This window comes from Tetrao urogallus, assembly GCF_951394365.1.
Source record: "Tetrao urogallus genome assembly, chromosome: 19".
NCBI lineage: Eukaryota > Metazoa > Chordata > Aves > Galliformes > Phasianidae > Tetrao > Tetrao urogallus.
In genome coordinates this window covers 3,463,175-3,486,070 of record NC_136832.1, presented here as the reverse complement: position 1 = coordinate 3,486,070, position 22,896 = coordinate 3,463,175, and the positions used below count along the sequence as shown (strand labels likewise).

The following is a 22,896-nucleotide window of genomic DNA, read 5'->3' as shown; positions in this document are numbered from 1 at the left end:
ATGCATAGCTGGGATAAAAAGTGGAATGGAAACCCTTGGTGCTCAAGTGTCTGCTAATGCTGGCAACAGTCTGCCGCTCCTTATATGATACTAATTGTTATTGTTGGTCTTCCGTCAGGAAGACACATGAATGAGTGCTGGAGAAATCAGAGACAGATCCCAAATAGCTCAGTGGCATGGGTTAAAACACATCTGTTACAGCCCTTGGCTGAGTCCCTCGTGCACAGGAGCTGTGCTGCTTCACTGAATCCACCTCTTCTATTCCACATGCTTTCCAGCTTCCTGAAGTTAAGCAATGTATGGCTGTAGTTTCTTCTCAGGCATTCCTGGCTTGCAGAAACTCAAGCCAGGCAACTCAGGAGTTGAACAAGTGCTTGCTAAATCCCAACTTCTGACTTCTGGCTCTTCCTTTCTCAGCAGACCAGGGTTACTTCAGAACCAGGCTGCCCACACATTGGCTTGGTATTGGCTTTTGCTGAAGTAAATCCAACACTGAGCAGTCTGAGCCCACGTGGACTTTGTGCAGATCCCTGTAGTGGAGGAAGATTGGTCCCCTGGGAGCTGGTCTGCACAGGGAGGACAGAGGCTCAGCACAGTGAGGAGACAGTCTCTGCTAATGTCAGTGACATCCCATGCATGTTGGACTCTTGTTGAAGTTTCCGACGTTGACGTCTTTTATTACCAGCCTGTGTGGAAGCATACATGTATGGGAGCCATGTGAAAGACATTCCTGCTTCCATCATGTCAGGCAAGGTGCAAGAGGCTCTTCCCAACTTTGCCATTTGCTCCGTGGGGTGATGTGAGCAGATCCCTTTGTCTCACTCACCTCCATCTGTTTTTCTGTTCCTTTGGGCTGTGAGCTCAGGTTAGAAGCTGCTCTTGCTATGAACAGGGCTCTGAGCAACATGATTGAGCTGTAGGTGTTCATTTCAGGGGAGCTGAACTAGATGGCCTTTAATGGTCCCTTCCAACTCAGACGGTTCTATGACTCTGTCTGTGTCCACCCCAGCCTGGCTGACTCACAGCAGGGCCTCCAGGAGCTACTGCAGTATGTCTGTTCCAACACTTGCCGTTGCCATTCTAAAAGTTGGGTATGTGCTTCAATCCTCCTTCACATCCATCTCCTAACAGTGTCCAGCTGCCTGGGACAGATCTGGCATCAGGAGCTGCCTTTCTGCTGACCTCTGTGGAGCCTTCTCCCTGTGACCTGCCAAGCACATGAACATCTCCTCACTTTTTGTTGGAAAAGCCAAATTATCCTTCCCAAATTCTCTGCTTTTGCTCCCACCTCGTGCCACAAAGAGAAACAGAACAGCCTTTGTTGCCTCCTGCGGCCAGCTCCTCCCCACCCTTTCCTCAGGACATCCGGATTGAAATAACATTCTTGGTGGTTTTGTTCTGAAATCTCTTGGCACCCAAACTCCAGCCTTGGCTGGGTCCAGGCCCAGTTGCATCTGTCCTCTGGGCAATGGGAGGACGGCGGGTGGAGGGAGCGAGGAGGAGGAGGGGGAGCCACAGCCTGATGGTTGGTAGGGAATTGCATCTGGAGAAGTGTGCAAATGGGGGATTCTTCCTGGAAATGGCAGTGGGGTGGAGAGGAGGGGTTTGGCCTGTTGGTCTGCTGGTAAGCAAATGGACCTCTGCTGTTCCACCTCTTCCCATCATGAATTTACTCACCCCTTACAGTTATGGACTTGGAGAGTATTTTTATCTCCCTGTGTCTAGAAACCTAATGCCACTAACATAGATCTGTCCAAGTCTTATCCTAATGACTAATGGCAGAGTAAGTACAAGAGATGCAATATAAATACCAGCACAGATACTGCTGGCTTTGATTTGCCTCTAAGCTAGCAAAAGTTGCATTGTGCTGCTGTGTTGGAGCCCTTTGGTTTGTTCTTCAGTTCTCCATGTTGCAGAGCACCTTGTTTTCTTAAGACTGGAAAGCTGAGGACAGTGTTGATTGGATTCTTACAGCAGTGTTGGGGTTTGGACCCACTTCCCTTCCAGGACAGAGGGATTTTACTGCTTGCAGTGCATGTTTCTTTTACATTGTACAGGAGAAGTGAGTCAGGACATGGACAAGTGGTTTTGTTCTTATTGACCATTTCTTAGCAGAGGAAGCTGAGGCAGGAAGCAGCAGTATGCCTTGGGCTGGAGCTGAATGGAGAGCCATGGGATGCCTTCACTCACACTTCACCCAAGCCCCTCTTCAGGAGAGCACGTCAGAGAGTTGTTTCTTTACCCAGAGGCTGTGCAATATATCATACACAAAAGTGGGGCCTCATCTTCTTAACGTCCTTGGGTGGTCTGGGCTGTAGATCTGAGAGTTGACATCAAGGAAGTCGAGGCATGCCCCTGAAAACGCTGCAGACTTATTTGATGTCTCACACTCTCCTTCGTTCTTGCCCTCAGTGTGTTTCTTTTTCCCTAGCAGAGCCAATCTGATAGCAGGATGACCTTTCTGCACAGCAGCAGTGCCTCTTTGCCAGCTGCAGTTCCCCCTCTGCTGCCAGGGCTCAGTGGCCCTGTAGCAGCTCAGCCTGATCTTTGCAGATAATTCAAGTTTTTTATAGCCTAATTCCAGCCTCAGGAGAAACAAAAAGCAGCTCAGCTTTACCCATAAATACACAACAGGAAGGATATGACAAGCTGCTCTGAGACTTTGCTGTTCGGGTACAACTGCACCCACAGGGTTGATCTGAAGACAGAGCTGTACCCGGACTAAATCAGCTCCCAGAGGCTGGAGATGTCAAGCTTAAAGGACGACACTGATCCAAGTGAAAACATAAGGCTCAATATCTTACCTGTGCATCATTCTCTCCACAGCCTGGAGGCTTTTTGCCTCTAGGATCTGGATCATTCGCAGTAGGTCTTTGAAAGTGGCCTTCGAGTTGTTCCTTGGGTTTGGTGATTCTTTCACACCACCGAGTTTGTATTTTTCTCTTTTCAGCTTTTCCTTTCTTCAGCTCCTTAGCAGGGTATATTGAAGGTTCTGAGTGTACCTGGGCACTTCCAGGCTGGTTGGGCCTGACCCAGATCCTTCTGCAGTGATAGGATGTAGTATTTTCCAAGACCGTAGTTAGCCTTGGGCTCAGATGATGCAGCAGGAATGTCATAAGGCACAGCCTGCAACCCCTCAGCTGCAGCTTAACTCTTGCTTAAAAGCAGATCCCACATTTTGGGAGCTCTTTCACTATGTGCTAAGACAACAGGAATCTCTCCGCTGCACGGGTTCAGAGCCCTCACTGCCTGTCTCAGGCTATGTTAGTGCTCAAGTAGCCAAGTGGCTACTGCTGAAACTAGGTTTGCAAAATTTGGGCACCTCTAATTTGGGAGCATCATCCTCAAAACTCCTGTTGACTTCTGCTGAATTTGTGATGGATTTGATTGGCGTAAAGTGGAGACACTCAAATTCATTGAGTACCCTGGAAATAGCTGCTTTTTCCTGAGCTTTTCCACCTGTAGAAGAGAAGTGTTAAAAATGAGCTTTGCTAAGTGTCCAGAAGGCTGCTTCAATAGCTGTTGACAGAGAGCTTGAGGAGATGAAATGCACTGACTAGAGCATCTCACTTGGGGCTGAGTGACATCATTCACTGTGGTCTCCCTGTCACTGTATGCAAACTGCTCCTCCCTTATTGATCAGATGATGCCCTTGCAGCCCAAGGCAAGAAGCCCAGTGTGGCAGCAGAAGGTAAGGATGAGATTCATGAGGGATGCTACTTCTTGGCTTTCTGTCCCGTAATCTGAGCTTGGCAGATCCTGGCTGACTACTGCTCCAGTCCTTTGCCACCTTGGACTGCCAAGGACAGGTATATTGCCTTGAGGAGCAGAGTCCCCAGCTACACATGTCCTCATCACTGCTGCTCACCTCACACACATACACACTTCCCTCTGCTCATCAGGACTGAGATAAATTTGATTATACAGCAATATGGTTTCTGTTATGAAAAGAGGAAAGAGAATACCCAGGCTTTCACTGAAAGCCCTTGGAGCCAAAGCTTATGTCATAATTTAAATGTTTCTAAGAAAAGACATAGAGGGTGAGGACTGCTCTTTGTTCAGGGAGTGAAGGCTGGAAGGCATAGCAGGGCAGGGGTCCTCTCATCCCTGCATGAGCTGGTGGAGCTGTGGAGATCTGCCACCATAGGAGTTGTGCCCAGATCAAGAAGGCTGCCTTCACTGGTGGATGGTTGCCAAATGGCTGAGGCCATTGTTTGGGCAGCTTGTTGCTGACCCATTGGGCTGCAGACCTTCTGGGGTGTTCAACCTTTGAATCAGAACCTATTGCTTTCCTTCCATATTTGCTGCTCTTGATTTCTGCTGGGGAAGCCCCAGGGCTGTGCATAGAGCAGGGACCTGAGCGACATCTGTACACACCAACCCCTGGCATCATCTTCTCCTTCTGAGCATCTCCTGCTGCCCCGTATTTATGGAAACAGCCTCAGCTCTTAATCTTGTTGCACAACCCCAAGCAGAAATGCCTGCTGCTGGGCTGGGATGCTTTCATATTATTTTTTTTCTGTCTGGTTTGCGTCATTGCAACATCACAGGCTTCCAGCCCTTCCGTGTCAGCTTTGTGTTTGCTGCGGAGCCAGGATGCTGGGATGCGCCTTGCACGCACTCCCCGGGAAGTGATGGGCAGGAACAAGCACCCTGAACCAGAACACTTCTTCAGTGCCCCTCAGCACGTCACCCTAAAGGCATGAGGGAAAGTGTTCCAAGCTATTAGGGCTGCCACAAGTTGTGCTTCTGTCCTGCGCAGTATTTCTTTTCCTCCCGGAGCATCCATCATGCACAGCCAAGGGCTGAGGAGTGTCCCAGCACAGGCAGACTGCTCTCCAGTGCCAGTTGCTGTCTCCATAGCTGCAACTTCTTCCCTAATTGTGATCTTAGCTGGACCAGAGTAAGGCTGCGTTGCTGCCAAGAGTCGCGTCAGTGCTGCTCTCCTTGCTTTTGTGCCCATAAAGTAAATTGAGACAGAAGCAGGACTCTGTCTCTTGTCCACTGGCTCAACCTGCTTCATGGCCACCAAGGCAACATGTGGGAGGCTGGTGGAAGCCCCTAGGGTTCGTGTAAAACTCATAGTATTCTGTCCCCATGGGTCATGGTGTCCATCTGTCCTGGACCCACATGCGTGGAGATGTGTGACAAGGACTGGTGGTGTGTCTGTCCAGCCCATCAGCTCAGAACTGGGGCACCTCTTTTCTGGGAGCTTTTCCATACCAGTAGCAGGAATGAATAGCTTAGCCCAACCCCACACCATGTAAAATCACCCTGCAGTCCCCAGCCCTTGCAGACCCCCTTCTGGCTTTCAGCTCTACCCATACTTTGTACCTGCTGTACGTGGGATTGTTTTCCAGGAGGAAACTCGAGATGAAGCATTAACTCCACAAGGGCCTTTCTGTGCAATGTGCAGGGTTTAAATATTTATGTTGGCAAAAAGTGTGTAACAGGCAGCTCAAGATCAGAGATAATGAAATTGAGGTGTGCGGAGACACAGGGGGATATAGAAACAGAAGGGAGGGGGACCCAAGTGGGTTGTAGTGTGCACGCACAGGCAATTGCTTTTGTTTTCATTAATACCCACCTGTTTGGGGAGAGGGATCCAACCACATTGCTGGGAGCTTTGCAGCACGTGCTGGGAGGGGAACACGTCCCAGCCTTGTGTGGTGGCCATCCTGGTGGCATGCGGGGACATTCCTGGGGGTGTCATCCACCAATGAAGTGTGTCCCTGAATCATTAGTAGCACTGTTACAGGATCTCTCGCTCTTCTAGATTGCTGCAGTCAGGGTTATGTACCAGTGGCTGTCTCTGATCAGGTAGTAATATGGTTTGTGTTTGTAGCAGAAATGCAAAGTCACAGCTTGAAACAGTGATTGAGCACCTGGTGGGAAGCAGGGCCAACCAAGGGCAGCACAGGTGTATGCAATGCAGCTGAGTGACCAGAAGGGATGGAGCCAGGATCCACCCCCCTTCCCAGACCTCATTTAAGAGTTGGCAAGGGGAGGGTTGAAGTTGTGTTTTTTGTTGTTTTTTTTTCTTCTTTTTTTTCCAAAGATTGCTGTGTACCTGCGGCCTTCTGAAGGTAAGCAGCTTCTTTCCTTTGTTTCTGTGCCTATGGCTGTTGAGTTTGAGCAAATCCTCACTCGTTGCTGCCTGGGACTTTGCTGCTCTTCCGTCATTCCTGTGCTTTCTGTCATGTTGCAGCATTATGTGGAGGATTCCCTGATGGGTCAGGAGCTGTTTGTTGCTGTGACAACAGCACACTTAGTAGGGAAGGTCTGTGCTAATGTGAAGCCTTTCACTAATGAAGAACCATGCATGGGGAGGGCTAGGAGAAGGGGAGCAGGGAGGGAGGTATTGGTATGGGCTGCCCAGGGAGGTGGTGGAGTCGCCATCTCTGAAGGCATTAGAATGGTGGAGATATGGCACTGAGCAGTAACATCAGTGGGCATGGTGCAGTGAGTTAGACTTGGTGATATTGGAGATCTTTTCTAGCTTAGATGATTCTGCACTGTGAGGAGTGGGCATAGAGGATGCTGCAGGGAGAGCTCATTCCATTGCAGGAGGGGAACAAGGAGCTCCTGCAACAGCGAAGGGTGCTGCTCTTTCTCAATTCATTATCTTTACGAGACAACTACTTCTCTCTCCCCACTTGCAGCGAATCCCCCAGAAGTGGGGGGAGAGCCCTGCGCCATGCAGTGGGACCACAGCCAGTCGTGCAGCCCCCAGGGAGGTATGAAATGAGGCATGAATGGAGTGTTAGGAGAGAATGGAAACTCTCAAGCGGCTCCCAGGCCGACTCTGTTGCGGGGGGTCCCTTACTCACGATGACAGCACTGCCTCTCATAAACATGCATTTCCTCATCCCCGTTTGTTTCTCTCTCTTGTGCAATCGCGTGTACCAGACAGGAATGGGAGTGAGTCCCAACGGTACGTGAATGTGTCACAAAAAGCCTTCCCACCCTGCCACCAACGAAGTAGTGAGAAATAACAACAGGATTTGAGGGAAAATGGAAGGGGGAGGGAGAAGAAGAGAGAGAAAGAAAAGATGGGGAGCTGGATGGGTTTGCTACCAGCCATGAGTTGTTATGAGTGTAAATTTGAGGGCATGGCTGTGCTGGTAGTTCACAGTGTCAATCGATGCTCAGAAGTCCCCATTGCACTCAGTGCTGGGCATCCTCCTGGGAAAACAAAGTTGCTTCCCCAAATGACTACTGGGTGGAAAAAAGGGACAAAAATAGGGGAAAAGTGACTTGGCTGAGATGACACAGTGCTGAAACCAAGAGAGAAGATCCATCCCCTGTGCTGGGCTGTTTCACTTGGGAAGTGAGAGGATCACAGCTCCTGTGCTTCCCTCCCATTGATCGTGCTGGGCATCATCCAGGCTTTGCTTCCAAAATAACTCTGTGAATAGATCACAGTCAGGGTGAGTTGTGGTTTTAGGGTGTAGGGGCACCATGCACAGCAAATCCCCTGGGCTGGGGCTGATGGAAACAGTGCTGGAGCCCTCACCTGAGCTCATGGGCAGGATGGAGGAGCAGGGTGTCAGCTCAGAACAGCTTTTGGGAGCTGCAATCCTTGCTCCTGCAGCAAAAAGCAGGAGAAGAGGCCTGCAGGAGGGACGATGCCTCTGGAGCATCGCTTCTGGGCACTTCACTGACCCAGCTTACTGCATGCTCTGTCACAGGAGTGCGGTGGCTCTGTGCTGTGGAAGCAGGGTGCAGCCCTTCAGAGGCCATCTGGGGGTAGCAGAGTTCGCTGTCAGGGCTGCTCGGCCATATAGCCACCATTTCAATAAAGAAATGATTAAAAGGGGGTGGGGGGGTGGTGTAGAAAAACCCAAAACATCTGTTTTACTTCAAATCGGGTAAGATTCCTTTGCTCGCAAGGAATGTGTAAATCACGCCGGGCTGGGAGATGTACATAACCCTGCCTGAAAGCTCCCTTGCACTTCAAACGAATTCTAACGTACTTACTGGGATTTTGTTTTTATTATTTGTTTTGCTCCCCCACCACCACCCCGGCCCCACTGGAGCTGTGAGAACCGTGTCCCCTCCAGCCAGCAGGGACCGGGACCTGGCCAGCATCCTTCTGCTGGGTGCACGGTGGGGACAGAGCAGCGCAGGGTACAGCCTCCCCTCGCTTGGATCTGCCTTGGGTTTTGTGAACGGAGGCATCCCCCACCTCCCAGCCCCATTGTGTGCCTTTATTGTTGGCAGCCTTGGCTTTGTTTGATGCCTAGGGCAGGCGATGCTGGGGGACAAACCCAGTGGAGATGGGCTGTGCTGGCGGGGAGCACGCAGCCTCCCCGTGCCGACCAGCGGCGGTCGGTGCAACCCGTCGCCTTTCTTCTCGGGCTCTCAACTAGGAGGCCCTATTGTGGTGGCTTATATAAGAACAGAGAGCCATCAACTCGTTTGACATAGACCACCCACCACTCCTCAGATGACACTGGCTTTTGAAGTCGCTACCAGTCTGGGCTGGATTTCAACCAGCGGTCCAGATGGAAGCCAAGCCCCCAGGAGGATGAGAACAAGCCCCACCAAGGGGAACTCCTGGGGTAGCGAGCTGTGGAGTGTCTGGTTCTTGTTTAGAAGGACTGTGAGGTTGGGAGGGGGAACGTTTCCTAATTTGCCAAGGGTCACCACCTCCCTCTCCCCCCATCTCCCCAGGGCTGGCCATGGCCAGGCTTTGCAGAGCATTTGTAGGTTAAGTGGCTGGGATGGTGAGCTGTGAACATTTCCATTGTGGAGCTCGTCAGGGGTCCAAGGCCGCCTCTTTCTCCTTTCTCCCTGGCACAATGGGAGGAAGAATCTGATTTATTCCCCTCTCCTTCTGAACAGCCTTGTCATGTCCTGAGCTGCAGTCATGATGGGAGGAGGAGGGCTGTGCTCCTAACACAGCCCAAGGCACAGGAACCCAAAGCAGTGTCCTTTCGGAGGCCCACCTGGTGCGCAGAACTCATGTGCTAATGCTTTCAGATGAGCTGAAAGGTGTCCAGCTGCAGGCCTGTGTGTAGAAACAGAGCCAAACCTCAGAGTGATGGCTTACCTCCAAGCGTGTAACACTGGTGGAGCTTGGGCAGGAGGCTGTGGGGTGCCCGGGGCTTTACGTGGCATCTCAGGATGAGTCCCAGCAAAACAGGGGCCTGACATTTGGCAGATGAATGCCAACTGCTTGTGCTTAGCTAGAGACAGAAGTGCCAGTGTCTACCAAAGAACACTGGGATTCCCCTCTTGGGTGAGCTGGGGCTGTTTGGGACTTTGCTGGGTGGAGGGGACACCTTGCCCAGGCCTTGGAACTGGCAGTGGAGTCGTGAAGATCCTGGCCAGTTCTTGCTGTGTTGCTTCTGTGAGCACATCTGCTAATTCTCATCTCCACAGCCTGCAGGACAAAAGCAAGGACACAACTGCCAAGAAATCCAGATCCCCAACTCCCCTCTCCCTTCTCTCCTACTATGATGATAGTTTCCCAATGATTCTGTTTTTTCCGTCATCATCTCACCCGCACTGTTTGGGTGCCAACCCCCGAGGGTCTCCTGTGGATCTTCATGGTAAAATAAGACTGTGTTCCCTTGGTCCTTGGTGTGAGCATGGGAGCAGAAGCCTCAGAAGTTGTGACACTGACTGCATGAATGTTGTTTTATGTCAGGACTGATGCTTTGGGCGTGCTGTCCTGCTCCAGTGCCAGGGAGCTGTTCTCTCATCCACATTTCATCCCCACCAGCAGTTTTGTCCAGCACAGCAGCACTTCTTTCCATGGGACTTGCTCTGCTCTGCCTCCATCCATGGTGTAAAGCCCCAAAGCATGAGCCGGGCACCTGCTGGCAGCGTCTGATGGTTGCTGTTTTATGTGCTTCCAAAAAGCACCTGACACCTGAGGCATGTGGTGCAGGGACACTTATTTCCCTGCATCTGACAGCTGTGCTCTGGGAGGCATTGGTGGAAGGGTACAGCAGGGATCACCCAGTGTCTTGTGAAGCTTTGCTCTAACCCCAAGCAGAGGTATGAGCCCACCCTGCCAACGGGCACTGCAAACAGGCACAGTGTGAGCTCTCGGTATGAAATGGGGCCAGCAAGGGACAGGGAAGGTCGCTTCTTCCACACAAGCCCTCTCTTCTCAATGTCTGCTTGCTTTAGAGTGAGAGGTGAAGGCTTTAATGTGTGCTGGGGGAAGTTTAGGTTGGATGTTAGCTAACTTTTTTTTTTTTTCCTCAGAAGAGTGGTAATGCACTGCAACAGGTCTTCCTGGGGAGTGGTGGGGTCACCATCCCTGGAGGTGTTCCATAACTGTGGGGATGTGGCACTGAGTGATGTGGTCAGTGAGCGTGGTGGGATGGGTTGGGGTTGGCTGTGGGGATCTTAGGTCTTTTCCAACCTTAATGATGCTGTGATGGTTTGCTTCAGAGGGATGTTGCTCTCATTTACCTTTCTAAGTTCTCTCTGATCACTGAGTTGATTAACTAAAATACAATCCTTCAGCTGGACCAGGAAATGAGAAGTGTTGGCAAGAGCACATCATGGCTGAACCACTTTGCAGAGGCTGGGCCCTGGAGCAGCACCCTGCCCTGTCCCCCATTCATGTGGCACAGCTGGGTTTTTGCATAGCCACTGTGTGTGTGTGCAGCCAGCAGCTTGTAGGCACTCGAGCACTTTGCACGGGTGTTTGGCAGATGCTGTAGTGTTTATTGGACTCAGACCCTTTTCCCTGCAGCCCAGCCAGATCGTAGTGGTTCAGCATCTCGTGGAGCTTCACAGGACAGCAGAAATGTTTGTTATCTCCTTAGGATGGGAAGAAATCAACTGTCAGCCCAGGAAGGTCAGCACAGAAGTCCTTATCTGCCTTCCTACAAATAAGGATGATGAGTAAAGCGCTCAAATGTTGTCAGCATCGTGAGATGGAGTTAAAAAACTATGAGCCAGCGTTGTTGTCTATAAATAAAGAACATGTTCTGGAGTTTCATTCTCAGCCTTGTGGTTTTGGGCCTTTAGAATTTTGTTTTTTGTGTTGTTTTTGTTTTTTTTTTTTTTTCCTCTGCATTGAGAAAGGCAAGAAACATATTGTTCTTTTTTTCTTTTTGTTTTTTTTTTTTTAATTCAATTGACAATCTTCCACAATCATTGGATTCCAGGAACTGAAGCTTTAACCCCCCCCCCCCTTCCCTGCCTTCTCTTCCTCCCCCCCAAGAACTATCTTGAGCCCAGTGATAAAATCCCTGCTTTAGCCAACTTTGGGTGGAGTATCTACAAGGAAGGTGTTGCTGACATTTCACGAGGCCACATGTTAATTGCTTTCTATCTCTCTCTAAAAGTTCCTTCTGGTCAGTGTAGTGGGAAACATTTAAGCAGTGTTATTTTATAGGACTTGATGTGCTGTTTCTCTGCTGAGGTGGCTGCATTTCCAGGCATGGAGGGCTGCTCTCTGCCAAAAGTGTATGTGCATCCAGTGGTAAAACGCTCCTTGGAACCTCTTTGGGCAGAATATATCTTAGTATTGTTCCAAAGGCAGCATCCATGTACGATTGTGCTAAGGGCACTGGGGGAAAGGAGGGAGGACATGAGAGCACAGGGAGCGCATGAAGGAGCATTGCAGGGAATGCTTACTGCTGCACAAACCAACCTCCTAGGTATGGGGGAGGCAGAGCCAGGGCAGAGCTGCCTCATGGCATTCCAGCCTGGAATTCAGAACCACTTGTTGGTCTCATTTTTCCTTAGAGGCTCCCAAAGGGCCCCATTGGCATTGTTGGGTGCAGCTCCATCGTTGTCAAAGATGCTGCCTGCCGTGGCCTTCATCCAAAATGCTGTGTATGGATGGTCATGTCCCCACCTCACCCACAGCTGCCACGGGTATCTCTTGGACACTGCAAGCAGGAGACACAAATCTCTGCTCTTTCTTCTCTTGATTATCCATTTCCACAAATAAAGGGAAAAAATTACCAGCACACCGTGCAGGGCTGTTAACTGCTCTGAGATCATTCTGCCACAGAGAGGCTGGGTGGTCAAATGGTTGAGAAGGAGGTGGGCAACCATCATCTCCCACTTTTGCAATCTGCTCACATTGCTGTGGCTCTCCTGGTTGAGATGCTTCACCCCATAAATATCTGTTTGCCATCACTAAAGCAGAGCTGTCAGTGCTTCAAGAGCAATCTGTTGGATGTTAATGGCAAAGACCTCTGAGATCAGATGCTGGTTGGAAACGGAGAGGGGCAAAGGGCTGTGTGCTGCTGGGGCTGCCAGCTGCCACCAGAGCTGAAGTTGTTGGTGCCCATTCCAGAACAGCTCTTCTTGAGAGTGAACCATAAAATCATTTGAGTTGGAAGAGATCTTAAGGACCATCTAATCCAACTCCCTGCCCCGAACAGTCAGGTGCTCAGAGCTCCGTCCTGCCTGAGCTGCAAGGATGGGGCACCACCACCTCTGGGCAGCCTGAGCCACTGCCTCACCACCAAAAGGAATGGAGCACAAAGCCATTCTTCTGGGAACTCTGAGAGGATTGGTTTCATGTGAGTTAAAGCATTCTCTTTTGACCGAGTCAAAATCATTTTGCTTCTGATGATTTCCCATTTAAGCATGGCTTTTTCAATTTTTTTTTTTTTTTTTCCCCAATCTCATCTGATGAAATGAAGGCCCTGTGTGTGGATCAGTTTTTTAACCCAGCCTGGACCATTATGGATGCTGTCACTCTTTGCTCTGTTGGTGTTAGCAGAGGGCGGAAGCACAGCCCAAAGGGGTCCTTCCCCCCCAGCAGATGGGAGATGCACTGTGACCCCTGCCAGGCAGCCACATCCCTCCTGACCCACGGGTGCTGGAATAGGTGACGTGGGCACTAATTGCTGACTATTACCATTGTTTTCATCAAAGTCTGCTGTTTTCAAGAGAAGTGCTCTGGCACCGATTACCTCGCAGATAATGGAGCCTTCTTGATGAAGCTGCCGCAGGCAGAGCAGAGGTTGCACATTAGCTGTGCTCACCCATTTACAAAGGAAAACACAGCCAGCACAGCTAAGCCAATGACCCAGCATGGGGACAGAGGTCAGCTCACTACAGAAACCCACCTGTTGAGCCCCCTGAGAGCTTGCCATGCTTGCAGAGGCTTGCCCCTAACTACAAGAAAGGCATAGAAACTACAGAGCACGTCCAGAGACGGGCAACAAGGCTGTGAGTGGGCTGGAGCAGAAGTGCAATGGGGAGCAGCTGAAGAAGCTGAGATGGGTCAGTCTGGAGAAGAGGAGGCTTGGGAGAGACTGTATCACTCTCTGCAACTCCTGAAAGGAGGTTGTGGGGAGGTGGGTTCAACCTTTGCATCCAGTAACAGCAATAGGATAAGAGGCAATGGCTTTATGTTGTTCCAGGGGAGGTTCAGATTAGGTGTTAGCGAACATTTCTTCTCTCATAAAGCAGTAATGCATTGGCACAGGTTGCCCAGGGAGTAGTGCTGTCCCTGTCGGCCTTCCGCAACCTTGGAGATGTGGTGGGATGAGGTTGCACTTGGTTATCATAGGTCTTTTCCAACCTTAATGATTCTATTCTTCTAAGAAGAGCAATGCCTGCTGATGGGTGGTTGGATGAGCTGCAGGACTCCTGGGGTGCCCTTCTTGACACTGCGTGCCCCAATTACTGCTGCTTTGCGGACCCAGAGAGAGCAATCTGTGCTGCTTATCTGGCCACAGGAGACTCCTTGCTCAGTAGAAGTGGAGATGGCAGCTCTGCAGAGCCTGGCACTCACACTTTTGACCTGGATTCGAATTCCCCTATTGCTCTGCTGCTGTCCCTTAATTATAGCAGGAGAACAGCCTGTGTGTGGTACTTGTGAAGTTGCACAGCACAGACATCCTTGTGAGATGCTCCCACTCTGAGCAACGTTCCCTCTAAATTAAGGAAGATGATGTCATGCCAAAGAATTAAATAGCATCTCCTTGGGCAAGCGCAGCATTTGCATCTCCTGCCTGCCCCAGCTTTGTCCCTATGCACAAGCGGGTTCCTTGGCAGTCTGCTGGCATCCTTTCAGTCAGCAAATATTGTTACAGAGCTAATGCTAATTGCTTGGAGAGAGCACGTCCCATACTGGGAATTGCTACCATGCAGATGTCAGCTCTTATCAGCTGCTGGTGGGCTGTGGGAGCAGCCCACTGATTGGGAGTGAGGAGGAGGCAGGCATCACTGTTGTCCCTGATGAGGATGCTGAGAGTCAGGACCACTCCTTAAGTAAACAAGCCTCAGGGTCTCAATCCCCTTTCAGCTTACAGCTGCAGAGCTGTGTTGTTTCAGGGACCTCTGTGCCCAGCTCCCACCCTGTGTCAAAGGCAGCTTTGGTTTCCATGCCTGGCTTGGGCTGGGTAAATACCAATCTATACCTTCTGGAAGAGTGGGCAAAAATTATTGCCCCCACTGCAAACAAGCATTCTCATTTTGGAGCTCTGATATTGTGAACACAGCTCTGAGCTTAGCATCACAGGACATCCCATGCAGCCACAGCCTGTTTATGCAGTGCTCCATCCAGCACAAAAGCTGTATTTTACTGTCAGATGCTCTCCATTAGCTTCAAGTGTGAAATTATCATTCCCACCCTTTTACCAGCCCCACCCTGGTGAGGAAATGATCTAGAAAACAACCTCAAGGGCCTTTTGCAGGATGTGTGCGAGCTGTCGCTTGTCAGCACAGATCCTACTTAGGGCAGAATTACTGCAGGGAAGTGCAAGCACTGCAGTGTTACTGCATTGCATGGGTGCATGGCACCTCATGCAGAGGTGTGTGCATCCTTCTCCAACTCATGGAGCTGCAGCAGCCAACTCTTGGTGCACGGGGATGCTGTGACCTACCCCCATGCCTCCTCCTGCTATTTGCTTTCCTATTCTTAGCCAGAGACATCTTGCATCCCCTTGAGATGCCAGAAGTGACTGATGGGAGCCAGGACCACATTTTTCACTTCTCATGAAGTCAGCTCCCATAACAATCTGGTGGTGTCAGACCAGGAGATAAAGACATTTTTCTTTCCCTTCCTGCTTTCCAGGTTCACTCTGTATGCGGTGGACACACGAGGGAGACACTCTGAGCTGAGCACGGTCACCCTGAGGACAGCCTGCCCACTGGTAGATGACAGCAAGGCAGAAGGTCAGTCTTCAGGCACCTCGTCTCCCAAGACAGAAGCCATTTCCTGTTAATTTTGCTTCTCCTGTATCCATTACACACCTGCAACCCTCTCCAGTCTCCTCTTCCAGAGCACAAGCTCTTATAAGTGAGCCCTGGGCACAGGGATATGGGGCTGGGATGGATGGCAAATTGCAAACATCTTGTAGTGGAGGTTGTATGGTCCTGCGTAGCTCAGTGCCATCATGTCTGCTCCCCGGTATGATCCTGGGGACCTGCCAACAAACATCCTATGGAAAAGGGCAATTGCTGCCTGCAAAGTAAGGGCAGCCCTGATTGGGACCCAACTCTGGGTCTTTAGTGGGACAGCAGTAGCAGCTGTGTTGACTCTGAAATGGAGACATCAACCACTTTCATAGTTTCATTTCCCAGTTTTGAAACCAATCAGTCAAATTCGTTCTCTCCTTCCCAAAGCATTTTGCTGTTTTTGAGTTTTAAATTACCTGTCTAAAAAAGAAAAGAAGGCCTGCTACCTATTTCCTTTCTTTCTACTTTGGGAAACAAACAAAAGAAAGCTTTGATTAATGCTTTGTTTAGTGTTATTGATAAGCACTTCCAAAACAAGAGCAAATGAGAGGCTTTACAGAAAAGGAAAGAAAAAGAGTTTTCTACATTTTTCTTTTCTTAAAAAAATGCCTTTTTTTTTTTTTTTTTTTTTTTTTTTTTTTTTTTTTTTTTTTTTTTTTTTTACAACAAAAACACGCACCTTCTTGCTCAATAAATCAAGCTTCATTTGCAGCTATCCCAGCACCTCCCACCAGCCCTTTTCAGGGTTCTCTGCTTGTTCTTTTTCCGTGTTGTATTGCTGTAATGGGATGGAAAGTACCATGATAATGGCAGGGTAGCAAAGTCTTTGGGCCCAGCAAACAAGAATAAGCCCAAATGCAGCAGCCTCAGAAATGAAAGAAAATAACTACTTACCTTCGACAGGGATACACAGCAAGAGGTGCCCTTGCCTCCACTACCAACCCTTAAATGAGGTCGCAGAAGGAGTAGATCCTGCCTCCACCCCTTCCAATTACTCAGGTGTATTGCATGCAGCTGAGCTCCCCTGGGTTGGCCCTGCCTTCCCACCAGGTGCTCAATGACTGCTTCAGGCCGTAACTTAGCATTCCCACTACACCTGTGCTCATTAAATCTTGTCCCCTGCTCTCTTCCAGAGATAGCTGACAAAATCTACAACCTCTATAATGGCTACACCAGTGGGAAGGAGCAGCAGACAGCCTACAACACGCTGATGGAGGTCTCTGCTTCCATGCTGTTCCGAGTCCAGCACCACTACAACTCCCACTATGAGAAGTTCGGAGACTTTGTCTGGCGTAGCGAAGACGAGCTGGGGCCCAGGTACCCACCCTTATCCTGCATCCTCCCAGCCCCGCTGCCTCCTCACAGCTGAGAGAAGTCCCCTCTTGTTATTAACCATCCAATGGTGTTGACCAGGCCCTGCTTGGTCTTTGATAAATGCTTGTGGGAAAGCTGAAGTGGGCGGTACTGCAGGGTACTGGGAACACCATGGGGAGACCAGAGGGTCTTAATCAGGGACAGTGCATGGTCTGTGTGTAAGCCAGCACTTGGATGTTATCAGAGGGGATCAACAACTCAGCAAAATTCTAAGTGGTAAAATTGTCTCTGCTAGGTAGTATTTTTCATGGACTTTCCCTTCTGCTGATTTCTATCTCTATTGGACCTGACACATCTTTATCCTTGCTGTGCCATATGGTTGCTGTACAAGCTGTAAATATTTCCAAAGTTCCCTTTTCCATCTTCACTCTCCCGTAACAATAATTCAATTCATTGATGTAGGTGCTAAGAAGATTGTCCTTATTTTCATTGCTGTGGTGTCCCTGGTACCATGCAAGGAGTGTTTGGAGAAAGTCATAACCCTGTGGACAAGTTACAATCTCTTTAGAATTCAAGTAGCCTTGAAGCTTTTGTAGGCACTGCTCTTGAATCATCCTCGTCTAGCTTTGGATGGGGCCCTAGGCAGTCTGTTCTGGTGCTGAATTTGGTGGTTGACAACCACTGGAACTAGATCCTGTCCAACCCAAGCCATTCTATGATTCTTTGTTGTTCTCTGACAAACTGGAGCAGGGAAGGATAGAGGAGAGGGTTTGGGCTGTCCGTGAATAAGACCTTCCTTCTTTCTCCTCGACTTCTGTCTGCTTGTTGGACACGAGTGAGGATCTGTCCATAATACCAGGATGACAGCACTTCACAACAGCTCCTCCTCTCACAGACGTAAATCCAGGCTGGCCTGGTGCTTGCCCTCCCACAGAAACGACCTTGGTCGTAATTTCTTTGATAGCTCATTAGCGCCTGACGCTGAGCCACTCTTCCTTCCCACCGCCTTCCTCCTTCTCTGATGACACTGCAGACTTGTTTGTCCTTTCCAACTGCTCTGAGCCCCCGGGGTCCATCAGCCTCTTCTTACACTCTTCTTACTCTTCTTATTTCCCTTGTCACTTGAGATCCAACTTATTGCAGCATGTTAGCTACCCTGATACCTACACTGAGCCGCCAGATTTGCAAGGTCACACTTAAATAGCTCGCATTGTTGCACTCCATACCGAGCTACATCTGGAGCCAGTGGTCGATTCGGCTGCTGTCTGCCTTCCTCGCCAGGCAGATGATCCCTTGCAGAGCTCATGTGCCCCCGCTCCATGTTTGAGCAGTGTGTGACCCGCAGCCAAGGGGAAATGCAGCAGCAGTCGATGCCAGACTGACAAGAACAGAGCTCTGCATCCCGCCCAGCATCGCCGGGAGCTGGGACAGAAGCGGAGGCACTGACGTGGAGAGGATTTGCCAAGGGAGGCCATCTCGTAACGCGATTTTAATTGACGGGCTGTTCTCCTTCCCAGAGGAACATTCATTTTCATACCTTGAAATGTTTATCAGATGAGCCTCAGATTCGCAGTAAATGTTCGCTCATAAAACTGAGCGACAAGAGGGAAGTTGATTGCCTCCGTGTAATAAATACATCACACTGGAGTCCTCGTGAGCCCAGTTTCCATGAAAGCCACAGGTTACTGCAAACAGCTGCTCGCGAGAAGACACGCTGACAGCCAGATGTCCCAACCAGACGGTTTACATTAAGGAGACATTAAAAACTTAGCTCATAGGTGGCCCTAAACCAGGACTTTCTGTGGTCAGCAGCATCTTGGCACCTGGCTTGCTTCATCCTGCTCGTCTCCTTCAGCAACAACAACCCCTTTCCTGCTCCCCCCATTCCTCCTACAAACACCAAATGAGTCTCGCAGAGTTAATTTGTTCCAACAAAACAGAGAATCTGTCTAAGGCAGTGAAGGTTTAATGCTACTGTGTGTTCAGACCTTTGGATCGGTGCAGCAAGAACGCTTCCTGACATGGCAACAGGGAGATTTCTTTATTATTTTCTCATACTGTATTTTTGGACAATCCTTGTGACCACTGCAAACAGAGCCTGGCTGTTAGGAGGAGGCGGGAGAAAGAATTAGGTTAAAATCTTCCCTCTGTGCCCCTGCCTGCGGCTACCAGGAACAGCAAGGTCAGGATGTGGGGCTCACAGCTCTCCTTCCCTCAGGCAGGTCCCCGGGCAGCAGCCGGGGCGGCCTCATGAGATCAGTGCATCCCCAGAGCAGCTGCCTTCTGGAACTGAGGGGAATGCAATGTACCGATGGGAGGCTGTGATAAGAGGCCATCGAGTCCCGGACTCATTATCCTCTCAGATGAGGGTCTGACAGACCTGGGTCAGTTCTCAGTAGAGTGGAAAAATCTGAATTGATGACAAAATCGTCCCATATGGGAACAGAGCAGACGGGCAACCAGCCCCTCCTGCAGCAGACCGAGGAAGCTCGTCCTCCCTCTCACTTGGCACCTTCCTTGGCAGCCCCCCGTCCCCTCCTACCCCTCTCCCCACACCAAGAGGGGAGCAGCCGTGCGAAGCCATCGCTATCAGAATCCCTCTCTCCACCATTTATGATGTGGGTGATGACCTCCTAAATCCATCACTCAAGAACCGGTCCCTGGGGACACCCAGAGTGGGGACACCCTGCAGTGGAGCTGGGCTATGGGGGAGCAAGGAGGGGCTGCTTCATCCTTTGGAGGGCCGGGATCTGGCCATGAAAATGACCCCCACCTCGCTCCCCTGCTGTCCTCTCTTGATTCCTGCCCTTTAATAAGGCAATAAATTATTGTTTCTGGCAGGGATGAGGTTGGTCAGCATTTAGGAAGATTTCATTTCCAGTATTTGAAAAGGTGGTCGTTCTGACCCGACAGCCCTCCACAGGGAGCACTTGGGTAATACCCAGCACTTGATTTATGGTGTTAAATTGGCAGCCCAAGAGCTGCTCCTGTAATTTATTGCCCAGCCTTCACCAGAAAGCTTCTCTCCCTTTCTCACCCCCTCACCCGCTCTGTCTCTCTTGCTCCTTATTTTTTTTTTAAGAGGGAACAGCTGACAGCCAAAAGCTAAATCTAATATTTACACATGACTTCATTACCTCACTAAAATAAGTGACTCAGTCTCAAAGCAGTGAAACCCGTCAAAACTGGGGCTTTGGTGCTGGAAACCAAAAGTGAGGGACCTGATTCCCTCCCTCCCATCACCTGGACCATGGTGCTGTGCTTTCTCAGCATCCTTGTAGAGTCAGCTCATCGTGTGCCGCATCCCTTTCTTGGGGCTGATTGCACCGAGCACAACTGCAGATGCTGCAGATGTGGAGACCACCAACCCAAGAAGCGTTGCCTGCAGCAAATGAGAGACCAGCAGGTCTGCATGGTTCAGCCCTGCTGCTCTTTGTTGAGCTGTAGATGTAGATGTTCCTGCTCCTTGCAGAGGAGTTGGATCAGATGACCTTTGAAGATTCCTTTCAACTCAAACCATTCTGTGATTCACAAATGAGAGTGTTTATCTGGCCAAGAGACCCATATGTCTATCAGGAAAAGAAGGCAACGTGGTCATTTTTAGCAAAATCCAGGTGATCCTGGGGTGGTGGAACATGTAATGAAAATGGGAGAGTAGGGAAGAACGAGGGAGATGGAGGGAACTGGTCAGGTTATGCAGGAGGGAAGTGAGAGATGGGCTGAGAGGGCTGTGCAGGGGAGGAGACAGACAGCTGGTGAGATGGGAGGAGGAAAAGGGAAGAGCTTGGCCAGCAGATGTGTGTGAGCATGTGCTGGGGTGCCCAGCCCTCAAACTGATTAAGAGCAAGTCACTGTTGCCTACCACTGAGAAATGCCTCAAAAACTGGCCGCATCCACTTGTTGGTGCTCTCCTCTTGTGCAAGCCTGGAAAGGCCTCCTGGTGAGCTGGACCAGGAACCAGTTTGGGAGAAAAGCCATTGGATGCTTGATTGGCCTTCAGGTGGACAACTTCTCCATGTCAGTGAATCCCATTCATCCCAATGGACACCTGGGCAGGGATAAGCTGGGAAAGCAGAACCTGCTTTTGGCAGTAGAGATGATTTATGGTAAATAAGGGTCACCACAGAGCTGTGGCCCTGGAAAGATGATAGTTATCCATTGAGAGAGAGGCAGGTCTGGTTCAGTGCTCTGCTCTCGAGCACGGTCTGCTTACAGGAATGTCCATCCATGGTGTATGTGGGCTCTACGTTTGGCCAACCTCCCCTTCAAGAAAGAGCAGATGTTATGAAACAGCTTCTCAGCATGCTGAAGGACTGCTTGTGGAAACAAACTGTGCTCTGCCTTTGACTAAAGAGCAGGTTGGACATATTCATCAGGGCAGGCTGATTGCACATGATCCCCTTTGGTCCCGTCCACCAGCAGCGAGAGTGATTGAGTGAGATCTGTTGGCCTCATTGTAGCACCAGGCACTGTGGATCTTGGTTTGCTCTGAGCTGAGCTTTAATCCATGAGTCTTTGCTGAGAGCATCTGATGCCACCGTGGAATTTCACACGTGTGAACTGGGGGATCGGTGGCACATCAGGAGGCGCTGATGTGCCCTTGTGCCTCATCTGCCCTCCTTCCCCGCATCCCATACCGGGTGCTGCTGGTGCTGCTCCTCGTTAGGAGCTCACAGCCCAGGCTGCAACGCCGCTCAGCTTCCATAATCAAATAATCCCCATGTTTATGCCTCACTGACTGACAGCGCTGCCTCTGACATATCATTATCAGGAATTTACATTCCTCCAGGAACTGTGAAATCCCCTAACCCCAAATCCAGAGCTTTCCTGTGGCACCAGAGGGAGAGGAAATAATCTGTGATCTTGAGACTTTCAGACCACTGAAGTAAACCCTCTTCCCCTCCCTTTGTTTGATTTAGCACTTTGCAGACTCCCACAAGGGGATTCTTGGTTTCTAACGGGTTTATTTTGTTTTGTCTTAATGTGTTGTGCTTTTTCTCCTCGCTCCTCTAGTGTCAGTCCTTTCGGGCCATTTGCCTCCTGGAGACTTAGGCAAACAGAGCAGGGAGGGCAGCACTCGTGGGCTGGCAGTACTGGGGGTCCCCACGGAGTGCTGTGGAACATGTGGCACTCTGGTGACCACCTGGCACAGTTCAGGGCACCCGAGCTGCTCTGCTGCTCATGCCTGAGGTCCCTCCAGCCCCATGCATGGATGTGTATGAACTTTGACACAAAGTAGAGCTGCTCTCCACCTAAAACAGGCAAGGCGATGTCTCAGGTCGTGGTTCTCATCCATTGAACCTCATGAGGCTTGACAAAGCCAAGTGCAGGGTATTGTGCTTGAGTTGGTGTAATCCCAGGTATATGTATGCACTGAGAGAGGAACTCACTGAGAGCAGCCCCACGGAGAAGGGTTTGGTGTATAAAAGCTGGGCATGAGCCAGCCATGAAGATGGTTGGAGGTTGGAGCACCTCTGTTACGCAGACAGACCGAGAGCTGGGGGTGTTCAGCCTGAGAAGGCTCTGGGCAGACCTCACTGCAGCCTTCTTAAAGGGAGCTCATAAGCAGGAGGGAGAGTGACTTTTTACATGGGCAGATAATGATGGGACAAAAGAGGGAATGGATTTAAAAGAAAAAGCTCTCTCTTTTTAAAAGAGATCAGATCTAGGTCAGCTGTGAGCAGGAAATTCCTTATCTAGAGGTCAGTGAGGCACTGCTGCCTAGAGATGTGTGAGTGCCCATCCCTGGAGGTGCCCAAGTCCATTAGATGGGGCCCTGGGCAGCCTGAGCTGTGAGGTCCCTTGCAACCCAACCATTCTGTGCTTCTGTGATTCTTGCCATGAGACAGAGCCAGTGATGGAAGCCAGGTGTGCCCTGGGGACTCCTCTGCCCCTATTTCTGGTTCTTCCCTCCAGGAAGGCACACCTGATCCTGCGGAGGCTGGAGAAAGTCAGCAGTCACTGCTCAACGCTGCTCCGCAGCTCCTACATCCAGAGCCGCACCGAGACCATGCCCTACCTGTTCTGCCGCAGCGAGGAGGTCCGGCCTCCTGGCATGGTGTGGTACAGCATCCTAAAGGACACCAAAGTCACGTGCGAGGAGAAGATGGTCTCCATGCTGCGCAACACCTACGGGGAGTCCAAGGGGCGGTGAGGGACGGTGCCGGCCTGGAGCTGTGGGAGGCAGAGGGACTCCGAGGAGTCGAGGACTCGTGATGTGCTGAGTGCTGCTGGGGTTCGGGGCCGGGAGGTGTTCGGAGGGGTGAAAGGGGGCAGCGAGGCCAAGCAGGACTTTCTCACATCAATGGCAGAGAAACGCGAAATCTGCAAGTTGGACTTTAATTTCCTTTCCTTTCGTTTTTTAATTTTTTCCAGAGGAAACAAACAAACAAACAAACAAAAAAA

The 22,896-nt window shown here is 50.4% G+C and overlaps 1 protein-coding gene across 1 annotated transcript in view; it reads left to right on the top strand.

Annotated features, from left to right (window-relative positions):
• Window positions 1–22,645, top strand: part of ASTN2 (astrotactin 2) — a gene marked incomplete at both ends in the record, with an annotated part of 256,968 nt that extends 234,323 nt beyond the window's left edge. Inside the window, 3 exons of the mRNA XM_079544565.1 lie at window positions 15,014–15,114; window positions 16,311–16,494; window positions 22,408–22,645. Coding sequence (XP_079400691.1) covers window positions 15,014–15,114; window positions 16,311–16,494; window positions 22,408–22,645 — 523 coding nt within the window. The remainder of the gene's footprint in view (window positions 1–15,013; window positions 15,115–16,310; window positions 16,495–22,407) is intronic.
• Between the last annotated feature and the right edge of the window lie 251 nt (window positions 22,646–22,896).